Consider the following 15,348-nt stretch of genomic DNA (forward strand, 5'->3'; position numbering starts at 1 on the left):
GGCTGGAATCAGACCTGAAACGGTGAACCGGCACGCACCGGACCCCTACTAAATGAATGAGTGACTTGTATAGCGCTGCCTATGCGAACCAAATCGCCTCAGGGCGCTTGCTGCCAGTGTCCGTCTGGGTGCAGCGCGGTCCTTTACCCTGTAGGGTCCCGATACGCTTACAAACACATACACATACTAGGGCCAATTTTTTTTTAGACAAGGTCTAATTAACCTACCAGCATGTCTTTTAGAGTGTGGGAGGAAACCGGAGTACCGGGAGGAAACCCACGCAGGCACAGGGAGAGCATGCAAACTCCAGGCAGATGGTGTCATGGTCAGGATTTGAACCAGTGACCCTATTGCTGCTAGGTGAAAGTGCTAACCACTACACCACTGTGCTGCCCAGTGTGCAGGCATAGGACACTGTGAGCTACTGTGAGCCGCATGCGGTTCATATGTGAACTGAGCCTTAATCCCACTCTGCTCACACAGAAATGGGGTATATAAAAAGATCAAAGCATTCCGTTTTACTACTGGAAACCTTGGGGTTGTTCTAGAGCAGTGGTCTCCAAACTGCGGCCCGGGGGGGGGGGGGGGGCGAAAGTGGCCCTTTGCTTGCTTTTATCTGGCCCTTGGGGCACTATTCCATTCACTGACACCAATGATGAGGTAACATTCCCCCTTTCACCCTACTGACACTATCAATGGGGCTCTATTCTTCCACTGATACCAACAATGGGGCTCCATTCTTCCATTGATACCAACAATGGGGCTCTATTCTTCCATTGATACCAACAATGGGGCTCTATTCTTCCATTGATACCAACAATGGGGCTCTATTCTTTCATTGATACCAACAATGGGGCTCTATTCTTCCATTGATACCAACAATGGGGCTCTATTCTTCCATTGATACCAACAATGGGGCTCTATTCTTCCATTGATACCAACAATGGGGCTCTATTCTTCCATTGATACCAACAATGGGGCTCTATTCTTCCATTGATACCAACAATGGGGCTCTATTCTTCCATTGAAAACAACAATGGGGCTCTATTCTTCCATTGATACCAACAATGGGGCTCTATTCTTCCATTGATACCAACAATGGGGCTCTATTCTTCCATTGATACCAACAATGGGGCTCTATTATTCCATTGATACCAACAATGGGGCTATATTCTTCCATTGATTCCAACAATGGGGCTCTATTCTTCCATTGATACCAACAATGGGGCTCTATTCTTCCATTGATACCAACAATGGGGCTCTATTCTTTCATTGATACCAACAATGGGGCACTATTCTTCCATTGATACCAACAATGGGGCTCTATTCTTCCATTGATACCAACAATGGGGCTCTATTCTTCCATTGATACCAACAATGGGGCACTATTCTTCCATTGATACCAACAATGGGGCTCTATTCTTCCATTGATACCAACAATGCGGCACTATTCCTCCCATTAAAACCTATGATGGGGCACTGAGACCGGGGGGGGCATTTTCTACTCTCACTGTCCAAAGTCCAGCCCCCCTAAAGCCTGAAGGGCAGTTAACTGGCCCTTTGCGTAGAAAGTTTGGAGACCCCTGTTCTAGAGACTGGAATCACTTACTGCACTTCATGGACTTTCTTTTAGAGCACTTGATTTTATGGACTTTAATTTTGCTTGAATTTGTTGCTATATTTGAAATATCAGTATCTTTACATAAGTATCACGTTTAATATCATTGGTTTACAGATTTTCACGTTTCACACATACTGATAGTGCTGCACATTATGTATTGTTATTTATGTAGGTTTTGAACCTTGCGCTGCCTGCTTACCTCTTTTCGGTGAGTATACTAATCTGAGCTCGGACTTTTTCACTTATATATTGTATGATGTATGCAAGATACTCATTAGTAGGTGATCTTTTGGGGAAATGGAAAAGGATTACATAAGTATCACATTTAATATAATTGGTTTACAGATTGTTACATTTCAAATATACCGATAATGCTGGACATTATGTATCGTTATCTTGCATATGTTGTCATATCACATCTGCCATTTCAGCCCCGGAAGGATTTACCCACTTCCTGGCCAGGCCATTTTTTTTGGCGATACGGCACTCCGTTAACTGAAAATTGCGCGGTCATGCAACGCTGTACCCAAATAAAATTGACTTCTTTTTTCTCACCCTCTTTTGGTGGTATTTGATCAGCTCTGCAGTTTTTATTTTTTTTGTGCTATGAAAATGTTTTTTTTTTTTTTCCGACGGATGTTGGCTCAAACTTGTCTTGCATACACGCGGTCGCGCAAATCTTGTTGGAAATTTCCGAACGTCAAGAACGCGGTGACGTACAACACGGACGACGAGCCGAGAAAAAATTAAGCTCTATAGTCAGCGTGGCTCTTCTGCTTGATTCCGAGCATGTGTGGAACTTTGTGTGTCGGAATTGTGTACACACGATCGGAATCTACGAATCTACGGATTTTGTTGTCTGAAAATTTGAGATCCGGATCTCAAATTTTGTGTGTCGGAAATTTCCGATGGAAAATGTCTGATGGAGCCTACACACGGTCGGAATTTCCGACAACAAGCTCCCATCGCACATTTTCCGTCGGGAATTCCCATCGTGTGCACGGGGCATTAAGTGTATATTGATTGGTTTGCGCAAAAGTTATAGCGTCTACAAAACAGGGGATAGATTTATGGCATTGTTTTACTAGTAATGGCGGCGATCAGCAGTTTTTAGCGGGACTGCAACATTGCGGCGGACAGATTAGACACTTTTGACACTTTTTTTGGGACCATTGACATTTATACGGCGATCAGAGCTAAAAAATAGCCACTGATTACTGTATAAATGTCACTGGCAGGGAAGGGGTTAACACTAGGGGCCGATCAAGGGGTTAAGTGTGTCCTAGGGAGGTGTTTCTAACTGTGCGGGGGGGGGATTGGATCGAATTGGGAGTAGAGAGATCACTGTTCCTGATCACTAGGAACAGCAGATCCCTCTGACAGAACGGGGATCTGTATGGTTTACATTGACAGATTCCAATTCTGGCTCTCTGAGGAGCGATGGCGGGTTGCCGGCAGACATCGCCGCCGCCAGCCACGTGCATCGGCTCCGGCGTCGCGCCCCCCCCCCCCCTCCTTAGAAGTCTTAAAGCGGCCGCCGCATAGCTACAGACGAAAAGCAAGCTCTGGACTGCCGCACTCTTCAGAAAACCACTTTCTTTTATTGGTAAATCACATCACAGCTCAACAAACACAGCGAACAAGGAACAATTGCTGACATTTCACACTAGATGTAGCACTTATTCATAGCAAATGAATTCATTGCTATGAATAAGCACTACAGTTAGTGCGAAACATCAGCAATTTTTCCTTGTTCGCTGTGTTTGTTGAGCTGTGATGTGATTTTCCAATAAAAGAAAGTGGTCTCTTCTGAAGAGTGCGGCAGTCCAGAGCTTGTTTTTTGTCTGTAGCTGTGCGGCGGCCGCTTTAAGACCTCGTGATCAGGAACAGTGATCTCTCTACTCCCAATTCGATCCAATCCCCCCCCCCACAGTTAGAAACACCTCCCTAGGACACACTTAACCCCTTGATCGCCCCCTGGTGTTAACCCCTTCCCTGCCAGTGACATTTATACAGTAATCAGTGGCTATTCTTAGCTCTGATCGCCGTATAAATGTCAATGGTCCCAAAAAAAGTGTCAAAAGTGTCTAATCTGTCCGCCGCAATGTGCGGCAGTCCTGAGCTTGTTTTTCGTCTGTTGCTAGTGGTAAATAGCCAGCACCTGTGGCTTCCCAGCCGAAGAGACAGTTTACAGCCTGCATGTGTGCTCTTGGAGCGGTGAGATCCCTTCGCCACCACAGGTACAGTGATTCGCGCACGGGAGCCAAACTGCCGCCGTGTAAGGATGGCGGCTGGTCGGCAAGGTGTTAAACTGCCCAATATCTGGCCGCCGTCAATCATCCTGATCAGCCATAGGAGTTATTTTGCTCAATGCAAGTGACTGTAAGCGTTGTATTATGTGGCCTAGATCCCAACCCTCAGATTAGCCTGAAAGCGATACATTGAAAGGTTTAGATTGGGTTGGACGCTGTACAATACCAGATATTTTTTTAGCACATGTTAGTATTCATGAAGACATTATGTACCGATGTTTACTGGGGATTTGAAAAAAAACATGAACCTATATGACTCGAACAAAAACAAAGAGGATAAAACTGCCTGAAACCCGCATCCTCCACCACATGGTGATTCATGCAGAAATGTGCATTGTGCTTCTAACCACACGATGGGAGACCTTGGATGACTTTAATGGTGGAGCCAAGTCCGAGCCCATCGGCATTCCAAACAGATAAGAATGGTTGTCTTTGTTTCCCTCTATTTCAGATATACAAGTTATTTTTCTGGAGGCTGGCACCGCAAAGAAATGATTTTTCTTGTGCCAGCAGTGCAGATACTGCGCCGGCTCAAGTAATGTTATGGAGGTTTGTTTTTAACCACTTAAGATTTTACCCCCTTCCTGACCAGAGCACTTTTTTGCGATTCAGCGATGCGTCGCTTTAACTGACAATTTGCGCGGTCGTGCGACGTTGTACCCGAACAAAATTTACGTCCTTTTTTTCCCGCAAATAGAGCTTTGTTTTGGTGGTATTTCATCACCTCTGTGGTTTTTATTTTTTGCGCTATAAACAAAAAAAGAGCGACAATTTTGAAAAAAAAAAGCTATATTTTTTACCTTTTGCTATAATAAATATCTCCCAAAAATATATTTAAAATTTTTTTTTTTTCTCAGTTTAGGCCGATATGTATTCTTCTACATATTTTTGGTAGAAAAAAAAAAATCTCAATAACCGTATATTGATTGGTTTGCGCAAAAGTTATAGCATCTACAAAATAGGGGCTAGTTTATGGCATTTTTATTATACATTTTTTTTTTATTAGTAATGGCGGCGATCTGCGATTTCTATCACGACTGCGACATTATGGCGGACAGATCGGACACAATTGACACTATTTTGGGACCATTGTCATTTATACAGTGATCAGTGCTATAAAAATGCACTGGTTACTGTGTAAATGACACTGGCAGGGAAGGGGTTAAACATTAGGGGGAGATCAAGGGGTTAAGTGTCTCCTAGGGAGTGATTCTAACTGTGGGGGGAGGGGTGGGCTACCTAGGACATGAAAGCGATCACTGCTCATCATGACACAAGGCAGAACGGGGAAATGCTTTGTTTACATAGGTATCTTCCCGGGACCCGCGGGCACACTCCCGGTGGCAAATTTAAAGGGACGTACCTATAAAGAAGGACGGCACTGATGTACACAGATAGGCGGCACTGATAGGTGGCACTGACAGGCATCACTGATGGGCACAGAAAGACAGCACTGATTGGCACCGATTGACATTACGGACATCATTGGTGGGCACCGGTAATCATCACTGGTGGGCACTGTGGGCATCACTGATGGGGCTGCACTGATAATCATTGCGCTGATTATCAGTGCAGATCTCTCCTGTGAGAAAAGACGCTTATCGCCTCTTCTCACACACTGTCAGCCTGAGGAGAGGAAAGCCAATAACTGGCACTTCCTCTTTACACTGTAATCAGCTGTGATTGGACACAGCTGGTCACATGGTAAAGAGCCTACATCATAGGCTCTCTACCATCATCGGTGATTCGGTGTGTCCAAGGGACACACCACACCATGGATCACCACGCACGAGTGACACGTGCTGGAGGATGCCATATAATGTGCACTCAGAGCGGGAAAGCTACCGCCCGGGCATCAATCTGTTACAGGCCGGACGGGAAGGTGGTAAATCAATGACAATGGCTTGGTATTTGGAAATCACTGCAATAGACACCACTGCTCCAGTGATCTCCAATAGCTTCCAGGTCCTGTGATAAGCAGCTTCCATGCTGCATTCTAAACACAGGAGGTTGGCCGCTGGGCACAGGTGCCATTCAGAGATGACTGTGCATTTTCTCTAGGAAAACAAAGCATTCTCTGAGGTGGAGAGGCGGGTGGTGATGTCACAATCTCCGCCTTGTCTAATTACAGAATGCTTAGTATTCTTTGAGAAAATTCAAAGTATTCTCTAAATGGTGCCTGTGCCCAGTACTCCGACCTCCTGTATTCACAATGCAGCAGGGCAGCCGCTTGGCACTGGATGCGGAAGCAAGCCGGGATCACTGGAGTAGGCTTCTAGAGGGATCCCACATGTATGGTATATACATAGTTGGTTCAAGCTAGACCAATGTAACCATGTACAAATATCCATACCTCAAAATCTTTTTTGAAGACTGAAGTTGGGAACTGCTGTCATAGAGGCAGTGCCCGGATAAGGTCATCCAGCGTCCAGGGCAAAGATGCCAAAGTGCGCCCCCCCCCCCCCCCATATGCATTTATAATGTGTAAGCTTAGGTGATCCTATGCCCAGAAGTCATTCGCCTGTGAAAATTACTGCCGCTATCAATTCTCCTGTCAGCCTTGTAACAGAAGAAAGGTGCCCCCCAGGGACGGACTGACCATTTGGGCACTCGGACACTGCCCGAGGGCCCCATGCCACAAAGGGGCCCCATCAGGGTTGCCAGCCTCAATAAAACCAGGGACAGTATGTAAAAATCTGTGTTTTTTTAAATGTCCCAAGATTACAGCTGCCCCGCCTCTCCAGTACCTTTTCAGTGTTTGTATGTGTATTCTGTGTGTGTATACTGTGTGTGTATATTGTGTGTCTGTGTGTGTATACTGTGTGTGTATATTGTGTGTGTATACTGTGTGTGTGTATATTGTGTGTGTGTATATTGTGTGTGTGTTTGTGTATATACTGTATGTGTGTGTGTATATACTGTGTGTGTATATTGTGTGTGTGTGTGTGTGTGTGTGTGTGTATACTACATGTGTGTGTGTGTATACTGTGTGTGTATATTGTGTGTGTGTATACTGTGTGGCCCCATAATCTATTTCCTGGGGGGCCCCATAATCTAATATTGCCTGGGGGCCCCATAATCTTCTCCTATTGCCCGGGGGCCCCATAATCTCCTATTCCCCGGGTCCCCATGAGTTGTCAGTCCGCCCCTGGACTGCCCCCATCCCTACAGTAAACCATTGCGCTCAGGGCAGGTGGCCACTTCACAAATCTGATCAAAGTGGCCTAGTCAGCATACAGGATAAAGACCAGTCTAGAGATTACTTTTTCTTCTTGCATTACTTGATAACTTTGCCCATCTTCTAAAAGTAAGTTAATTTCTCTCTACCTGCTCTAACTCTGAGACTCACCTCAGTCCAGTTTCCGACCCTCCAATGACTCCTCTGTAGCTCATCTCCCATAGGTGATGAGATGGACTGATTACTATAGGTTGTATTTAAACCTTTAGTCCTGTCTTCACTTAGATGAGGATATGTGCTTTCTCCATTAGAGTCTGGAATGTGCATCATGATTGTAGTCAGGAACGGAACTATAGATGGGGATGGTGGCACCTCCGGCTTGCTGGAGGTCATACCATCGGGTCTTGTATGCAGAGTAGTCCTTACTAGAGAGATTATTTCTGCTGAATCTGTGGAAGATGGGGAAGGGGAACTCCATGACAAAACATCTGAAGAATCTTTAGGCATATTAGGTAAAATATCTTGAGAGAAATCGTCTTGTAAACCGTTCTTTTCTGTTTGAGGTGAAAATGTGCGGCTTGAAGGAGTTTGATTTGTCGTCTGGTCTGGCCCAGGTTGTAGACCATGTCCAAGATCGGATGAGATATCAAGAGCTGGATTTTGTAAATCTTTATACCTTGTTTCCATCTCTGAAGAAGAAGATGAAGTGTAGGTTGAACCTTGTGTGGTTTTTGTCACTGAATACTGAGAAGAGGAATGTGTTGATGGCAATGATGTTGTCAGTTCTGGGACAGCGTGTTGAGTAGCCGGTAGAGGAACAGATGAATGTACAGGAATTGTTGGAAAGACCTGTGATGTAGTGGAAACCAAAACAGTGCCTTCATCAGGGTGGGTGGTAGTTGGTGTTAAGTATTCTTCATTTTCCCTTTCTCCTTCTTGGATGCTTGATATGGGGGTAGGTTGTTGGCCATGATCGTATTTTCTCATAGTTACAGCTGATTCCTTGGAATTCATAAATATATCATTCTGATCCTCCTGTGGACTGCTGGAACTCAAAGAGGTCTGCAAGGGACCAGTAGTGGTCAATCGATTAGATGGGCTTCCTGTAGAAAGGATCTCAGTATTGCCTTTTCCCAAGCTAGGGGTATGGACTGGAATGTATTCCTGATCTACATCTTCATCTTCTTTGATATTAATATCTTCTATGGTGTCATAAGTTAAATCCTCATGAAAATTAATAAAGTTGTAATCATAATAAAAATCATCAACGTAAGCTTTTCCTACTTTGCCTTGACCATCTCCAGCATTGGTGAAGTCCCCTTCTGAGATGGAATTGTCTTCCAGGGAATGCTTTTTGCTGGGGGAGGCTCTTGAATGGCCAGGAAAGATTTCATTGACAATTTCTTTGCTAGATCCTCCGCTTCCTGTCCAGTCAAATATCCTGAAGTCTGGAATACAGGCCGGCATAGCACAAACTTGCTTGGAATTGGGATGTTCTGAAGGATCACAGGAGCCTCCTTCCAGGGCATTATCACAATATACATCTCGATGCTGGAAACCCTCTCCGCAGGATACAGAGCACTAAGGTAAAGGGGACACAATAACTTTGTGTTAAACAAAGCAACATAAAAAATAGACAATGATTTAGAAAAATTTTAGCCATGTTAGTAGTAATTTTTGACTAAATAAAGAGCAAGCCTATTTGATGCCGCGTACACACGGTCGGAGAATCAGTCGGAATGCGTCTTATCGGACCGTGTCGTCAGATAATCCGACTGTGTGTGGTATGCATCGGATTGATTCCGTCCGAATCTCCGTCGGACCCAATTTTCCAACATGTTGGAAATATTTCCCGACCAACTGGGCCGGTCGGACATATTCCGATCATGTGTAGAGAATTTTGATTGGACCAAGTGCCACACATGTTCAGATCAAATTCCTACATCAAAGCTATTGGCTACTAGCCTGAATGTAGTCCCATCGTAACGAAATTACGTCATCACGTTCTGAAAGATCGGATTTTTCGCCAACTTGGCCCAACCGTGTGTATGCAACAGTTTCGGACAAGATCCGACGGACAAAATCCGACGGGCAAAATCCGACGGATTTGGTTGTGGAAATCTCCGACCGTGTGTACAGGGGCTTAGAGGTACTACTGTGTCTATGTACTAGGCTTACTGTGTCTATGTACTGGGATAGTCCATTGGGATAATCCACTGGGCTATTCCATTGGTAACGCTGTCCATAAATGCTACGATTAGCCTCCCTAGGTGCTTATTTGAATTTTTATGTATTTTGGGCAGATGATAGAAAAAATTTCTTTACTGAAAAAAGGAGATTCCTTCTAATGACTCTAAAAAATGGGGCGCAATTCCTCCCAATGGCACCAATGATGGGGCACAACTTCTCCCACTGATACCAATGATGGGGCACAACTTCTCCCACTGATACCAATGATGGGGCACAATTCCTTCTACTGACGCCAATGATAGGGGATTGTTAACTTCCATTGAGGCTGGGACATTTTGTACTCCTAGTGGCCACAGTCCGGCACCCCAAAAATCTGAAGGACAGTAAGCTGGCCTTTTGTTTAGGACGTTTGGAGACCCCCCTGCTTTAACCCAAGCCCATTATATTTCAGTGGGGTCGCTAATCAACCTACCATAGGTAGAGTTATGTGAGAGCAGGGGTTCCTCAATGTAATCAACAGGCTGACTCATGCCAACACCTGCAAACATTCTTGGGTTCCCTAATAGGGCTTCTCCTGGAGATCTCGCTCCTAGCTTTGCTATGCCTACAGTACAACTTTCCTAGTGTCCTACCAAGAAAAGTGGTCACCTATTGCTGCATTATATGGAGACAAATGAAAAAGCTAATGACCCCACTATTTAGTATATCACAAAGCAAGATATGCTATGTTGTAGGTTGTAATGTTGTATGGGTGAGTAGACGGGCCTTATACAATCAGTCACCACACTGTTTAATACTTCCTTGATGGCAGGCATCTCAACGAGCCTACAGTTATCCTTCTGTCTTGTTAGAATAACCTTTAGAGAAGGACACATTTTAAACTGATGAATGTGGGGTGGGCAGGGGATCATTCTAGCTATAAACTAAGACTGGAGGTTTGGATTTCCCTATAACTTTCCTACGTCCGAGGCACATTTCCTTTTTTTTCTTTTTTTAAGTCAAATATTTATGTGCAAGCAAACATGCCAACCACTAGGGAACAAAAATGTACCAATGCATCTTATTTGTGTTGGCAAGTTGTCTTTGAGGAGCTATTAGTAATTGAACCCATCAACCTCCGTCCAAACTGAAAATAAAAAATGATAGGTGGACAGGTTTTACTAATGGCGTGGTCTAGGCTACTTACAAAACATTGAAGCTTAAAAACCGCAACCAATGTTTCCTACCTATTCCAAGAAATACACAATTTAGGACATTTACTTGTGATCAGTTTTTGGATGCATTTTATTGACATAAATAGTATCATTTAGAATTTTCCTCCCCTGCACCGCTGTTCTGTAGGTCGAAGGGATCTCTGAACCAGGCACAATGGTTTCCAGATCTATTCAAGATGGTAAACAGATGGCTTGTGAATACAAGGTGGGAAGTTTGGATTTGCCTATTTTCCTTTATAAATTAAATGGGAACAGAGAAACCCTGGATACAGTTGGTGGTTTTTTGTTTGGGGAGGGGGCAGCAGAAAACCAACCCCCCCCCCCACGCGGCAACTCAAACCTCGGGCATCCGAGGAGCAGCAGTGGGGATCGGGCATCAAGGCATCGGCAGGGTCCAGGCATTCACTCTTCTACTCGCTTCTGCCGTGCATCTCCTCCTAGGCGTTCAATAGGATCGCCTGCCCTTGGTTGACGGGCATCAGACCTGCTTCTTGATTGGCCAGGAGGAGTGTTGCACTAGCAAATATTAATTTGCTGTTGCAACACACCTGGGTGGGCTCCAGTCGCACTCTCTGTGTCCCGATCCCACTCTATTTTGAAACCTATTAGAGCCTCTGGCTCTAATCAGGTGCTTATAAAAAAACCTGACCGCTGTAATTCATGCGCCTGGTGCCCTGAAAGGGGCATGAATAGGGGGTGGCCGTGGAAGCCATGGATAGATTCATGATATGCATGAATCTATCCATTGCATATAGGGGGTGGCCTGGAGAGAGGGGGCGGCACCCAGGTGCCCCTAATGGACAGGCCACCCCTGCATGGATAAAATATAATGGGAATTAGACACAACAAATTTAGCATTAAAGTAGAACTATAGGCAAAACTTTTTTTTTCCCTTTTGGATAAAGTAAGGAAGAGTTATAACCCCAGTCAGATTTTTTTTTTTTTTCACCATCTGTGTCCCATTGCAGAGACTTCCCTTCACTTCCTGTCCGATAGCCAAACTGGAAACAAAGGAAATTCCTACAAATTAAGGGAATTCCTTGGGGACCTCCAGGACACCAGAATTAGTGTCCCCATTGGAAGATTTCCCCTCTATTACTTTTCTGGGGACAACCCATTTTCTTTCCCCCTTTTACTTTCACTGATAACGATAAATAGGACAATTAGAGAGGGTGACTCTCCCTAATGGGGGCACAGAGAGCAATAACAACTGGCAAGCATTCCAAGCCCTCTCCACTCCATCCAAAATGGAAAAGAAAAAAAAAGTTTTGCCTTTAGCTATACTTTAGGTACAGAATGAATGTACCTATATACACCATGGGCAGCTTTCAATCATTATTGGCTACATATATTTTTCCCATCAGTAGAACAGTCATTGCAGGTAAGGCTATTTACACACTGTACAATGTTCTAAGCCTGGGAAGGACCAGTACACAAGAATAATTGTGTAAATCCAGGGTCAGGACAAGGGGTGGGCAGGAGGGACAGCTGCCCTGGGCACTGTGGTATCATGGGCGGTGGGGGGGGGGCACCACAAGGAAATAGGGTTCTTTGTGTTGGAAAGGGGGATTTGGGGGGCAGCAGGAAGTATTGTTCTAGGAGGGGAAATTTGGGGCGTATGCTAAAATTTAGGGGGAGAAGGAATGGGGGAAAAACTTTTGTGCTACGAAGGATGATTGGGGCACTTTGTGCTGGAAGGGGGATTTGCAGTGGGGTTACTGGGAGGAGTAATCTTAGGGGTAGATAATTTGTGCTAGGAGGAGTGATTTTTTTGAGGGGGGGCACTTGAATTGGGGGGGGGATTTGGGGGGTGGGGGTAAGATTTGTGCTGGGAGGAGGGGGAATTTATGCTGGGGGGGTGAAAAAGATTAGTGCTCAGTTTTTTTTGGGGGGGGTTTTGATGACGCATAATGCCCATACACCTTGGGGTGGGGGGTGCAGTTTGGCATGTTTGCCCTGGGCTCTGGATGACCTTGTCCCGCCACTGTGTAAATCTCCAAGCGCATGGGTGTTGCTTTAGGAGACAAAGGTTGAGTGCCTTCAAGATCCAGTGATGGCAGGGGCGGATCCAGGGGGGGGCAACGGGTCAATTGCCCCCCCCGAGAATACCGGCAGGCTGGTTCCGCGGGTCCAATCGCGGCCGGTTCCGCGGGTACCAGCGGGCCGGTTCCGCAGGTACCAGCGGGCCGGTTCCGCGGGTACCAGCGGGCCGGTTCCGCGGGTCCAATCGCGGCCGGTTCCGCGGGTACCAGCGGGCCGGTTCCGCGGGTCCAATCGCGGCCGGTTCCGCGGGTCCAATCGCGGCCGGTTCCGCGGGTACCCGTGCTGAGTGGACGGTGAGGGGGGGGCAGCTGGGCGGCTTAGGAGGGCTGCTGGCCAATCAGGAAGCCAGCAGGCAGGGGAGCAGGGAGATGACATCATCTCTCACTGCCCTGCATCCCTCCAGTTCCGCCCTCACTGTGTAGGAAGCTGTGTGCAGCAGAGAGATTGCAGAAAAGTGACACAGTAGGTGACAATCCGCAATGTGTGGCAGGCTACGTGGCAAGTGGCAATCCACAATGTGTGGCAGACTACGTGGCAAGTGGCAATCCGCAATGTGTGGCAGACTACGTGGCAAGTGGCAATCCGCAATGTGTGGCAGGTGACGTAGCAAGTGACAATCCGCAATGTGTGGCAGGCTACGTGAGAAGTGGCAATCCGCAATGTGTGGCAGGCAACGTGGCAAGTGACAATCCGCAATGTGTGGCAGGTGACGTGGCAAGTGGCAATCCGCAATGTGTGGCAGGCTACGTGGCAAGTGGCAATCCGCAATGTGTGACAGGCAACGTGAGAAGTGGCAATCCGCAATGTGTGGCAGGCAACGTGGCAAGTGACAATCCGCAATGTGTGGCAGGCTACGTGAGAAGTGGCAATCCGCAATGTGTGGCAGGCAACGTGGCAAGTGACAATCCGCAATGTGTGGCAGGTGACGTGGCAAGTGGCTATCCGCAATGTGAGGCAGGCTACGTGGCAAGTGGCAATCCGCAATGTGTGGCAGGCTATGTGGCAAGTGGCAATCCGCAATGTGTGGCAGGCAACGTGGCAAGTGACAATCCGCAATGTGTGGCAGGCTACGTGGCAATCCGCATCTGGTGGCAGGCGACGTGGCAAGTGACAATCCGCAATGTGTGGCAGGTGACGTGGCAAGTGACAATCCGCAATGTGTGGCAGGCTACGTTGCAAGTGGCAATCCGCAATGTGTGGCAGGCTACGTGGCAAGTGACAATCCACAATGTGTGGCAGGCAACGTGGCAAGTGACAATCCGCAATGTGTGGCAGGCGACGTGGCAAGTGGCAATCCGCAATGTGTGGCAGGCAACGTGGCAAGTGACAATCCGCAATGTGTGGCAGGTGACGTGGCAATCCGCAATGTGTGGCAGGCAACGTGGCAAGTGACAATCCGCAATGTGTGGCAGGTGACGTGGCAAGTGACAATCCGCAATGTGTGGCAGGCTACGTTGCAAGTGCCAATCCGCAATGTGTGGCAGGCAACGTGGCAAGTGGCAATCCGCAATGTGTGGCAGGCAACGTGGCAAGTGACAATCTGCAATGTGTGGCAGGCTACGTGGCAAGTGACAATCCGCAATGTGTGGCAGGTGACATGGCAAGTAACAATCCGCATTTGGTGACAAGTGACGTGGCAAGTGACAATCCACATTTGGTGGCAGGCGACATGGCAAGTGACATCCTCAGGGTTCCCACTGATTCTGCATTATGGTGAGTTGAACCATTTAATTTTATATTACAATGTATTAATAGAAATAATGCGCTTCAATCATCCTGACACCATAACAACCATGGTGCCGTAATGATTGAAGTGCAAATACCAGCCATTTCCCATATAAATTGCCCCCAAAAAAACATATTTTATAGCAGTGCCCCTCCCGAGATTAGACTCTGGATCCGCCCCTGAGTGATGGAAACCCAACCCTGAGATCCGACAGAGGCAGTTAGTGGTGAATGTTGGTTGGTAACAGGAGGCATGGTAAGTATACTCAATAAAAAAAAAACACAATCAGCACCTGAGCAACCAATCAGAAGTGGTCTTCTTACTGATCAGACATAGGTCTGCTTGGCTTCAATGGGTTATTGAATTTTGCACAGTATCAATTCATTTAGCACTGCCAATCAAATATAAAAGTTAAAAAGTTCTATCTCAACCCTCTCAGCTCCGACAATGGTGCCGTGTGTAGATTTTCACACACACACACACAGTGAATATTTCCATTTTTCCTTTTGGCAAAGCTCACCTGGCTCCAGTTCCCATGGTGCCAGAGGGCAGGGCAAGGCTCTCGATGATTACAGGGAATGCTGGATTCAGGTTTGGGGAGGTGCTGACAATCTGAGGGTTGCAGAGCCCGCTGCTCATCTAGTCCGACACGTTGAATACACAAGACGGTTCTCTTCTGCACACCGCCAGAGCCACACGTGATGGAGCACTGCTGCCATTCTCCGACCCACCACCTGTGCAGGACACAACGCACACTGTTACAGTGGGATATTAGGAGAAAAACTGTATTCTAATAGTATAAACTCCATTAAGCAAAATAACAAGAATGTAAGCAAGCAATACATAGAGTTGTAGGCATCACAAAGTTCAAACTGTCAATGAGTGTGCAATGTGCAGAACATAAGTACCTTTCTGGTGAGATGGTGGAGGTCTGGTTCTCTCAAATTTACAACTAGACCTCCTCGCTTCCCATCTGACCCATGCCCATTGGCAGCTGTGGTAGCCATAGTGGCCACTGAGGCATATATTCCTATAAATTATTGACTCATTTCCTATATATAAAG

General features: G+C 46.4%; 1 protein-coding gene across 1 annotated transcript in view; it reads right to left on the bottom strand.

Annotated features, from left to right (window-relative positions):
- The window catches only part of ADAMTS7 (ADAM metallopeptidase with thrombospondin type 1 motif 7), a 240,528-nt gene that overhangs the window by 43,192 nt on the left and 181,988 nt on the right, over nt 1-15,348 (bottom strand). Inside the window, exons 18-19 of the mRNA XM_077472765.1 lie at nt 14,805-15,018; nt 7,283-8,692 (exon numbers count right to left, since the gene is read on the bottom strand). Coding sequence (XP_077328891.1) covers nt 7,283-8,692; nt 14,805-15,018 — 1,624 coding nt within the window. The remainder of the gene's footprint in view (nt 1-7,282; nt 8,693-14,804; nt 15,019-15,348) is intronic.

The sequence above is a fragment of the Lithobates pipiens genome, unplaced genomic scaffold, assembly GCF_037356315.1.
Source record: "Lithobates pipiens isolate NorthernLeopardFrog02 unplaced genomic scaffold, aLitPip1_a1.2 Scaffold_8, whole genome shotgun sequence".
Classification (NCBI taxonomy): Eukaryota; Metazoa; Chordata; class Amphibia; order Anura; family Ranidae; genus Lithobates; species Lithobates pipiens.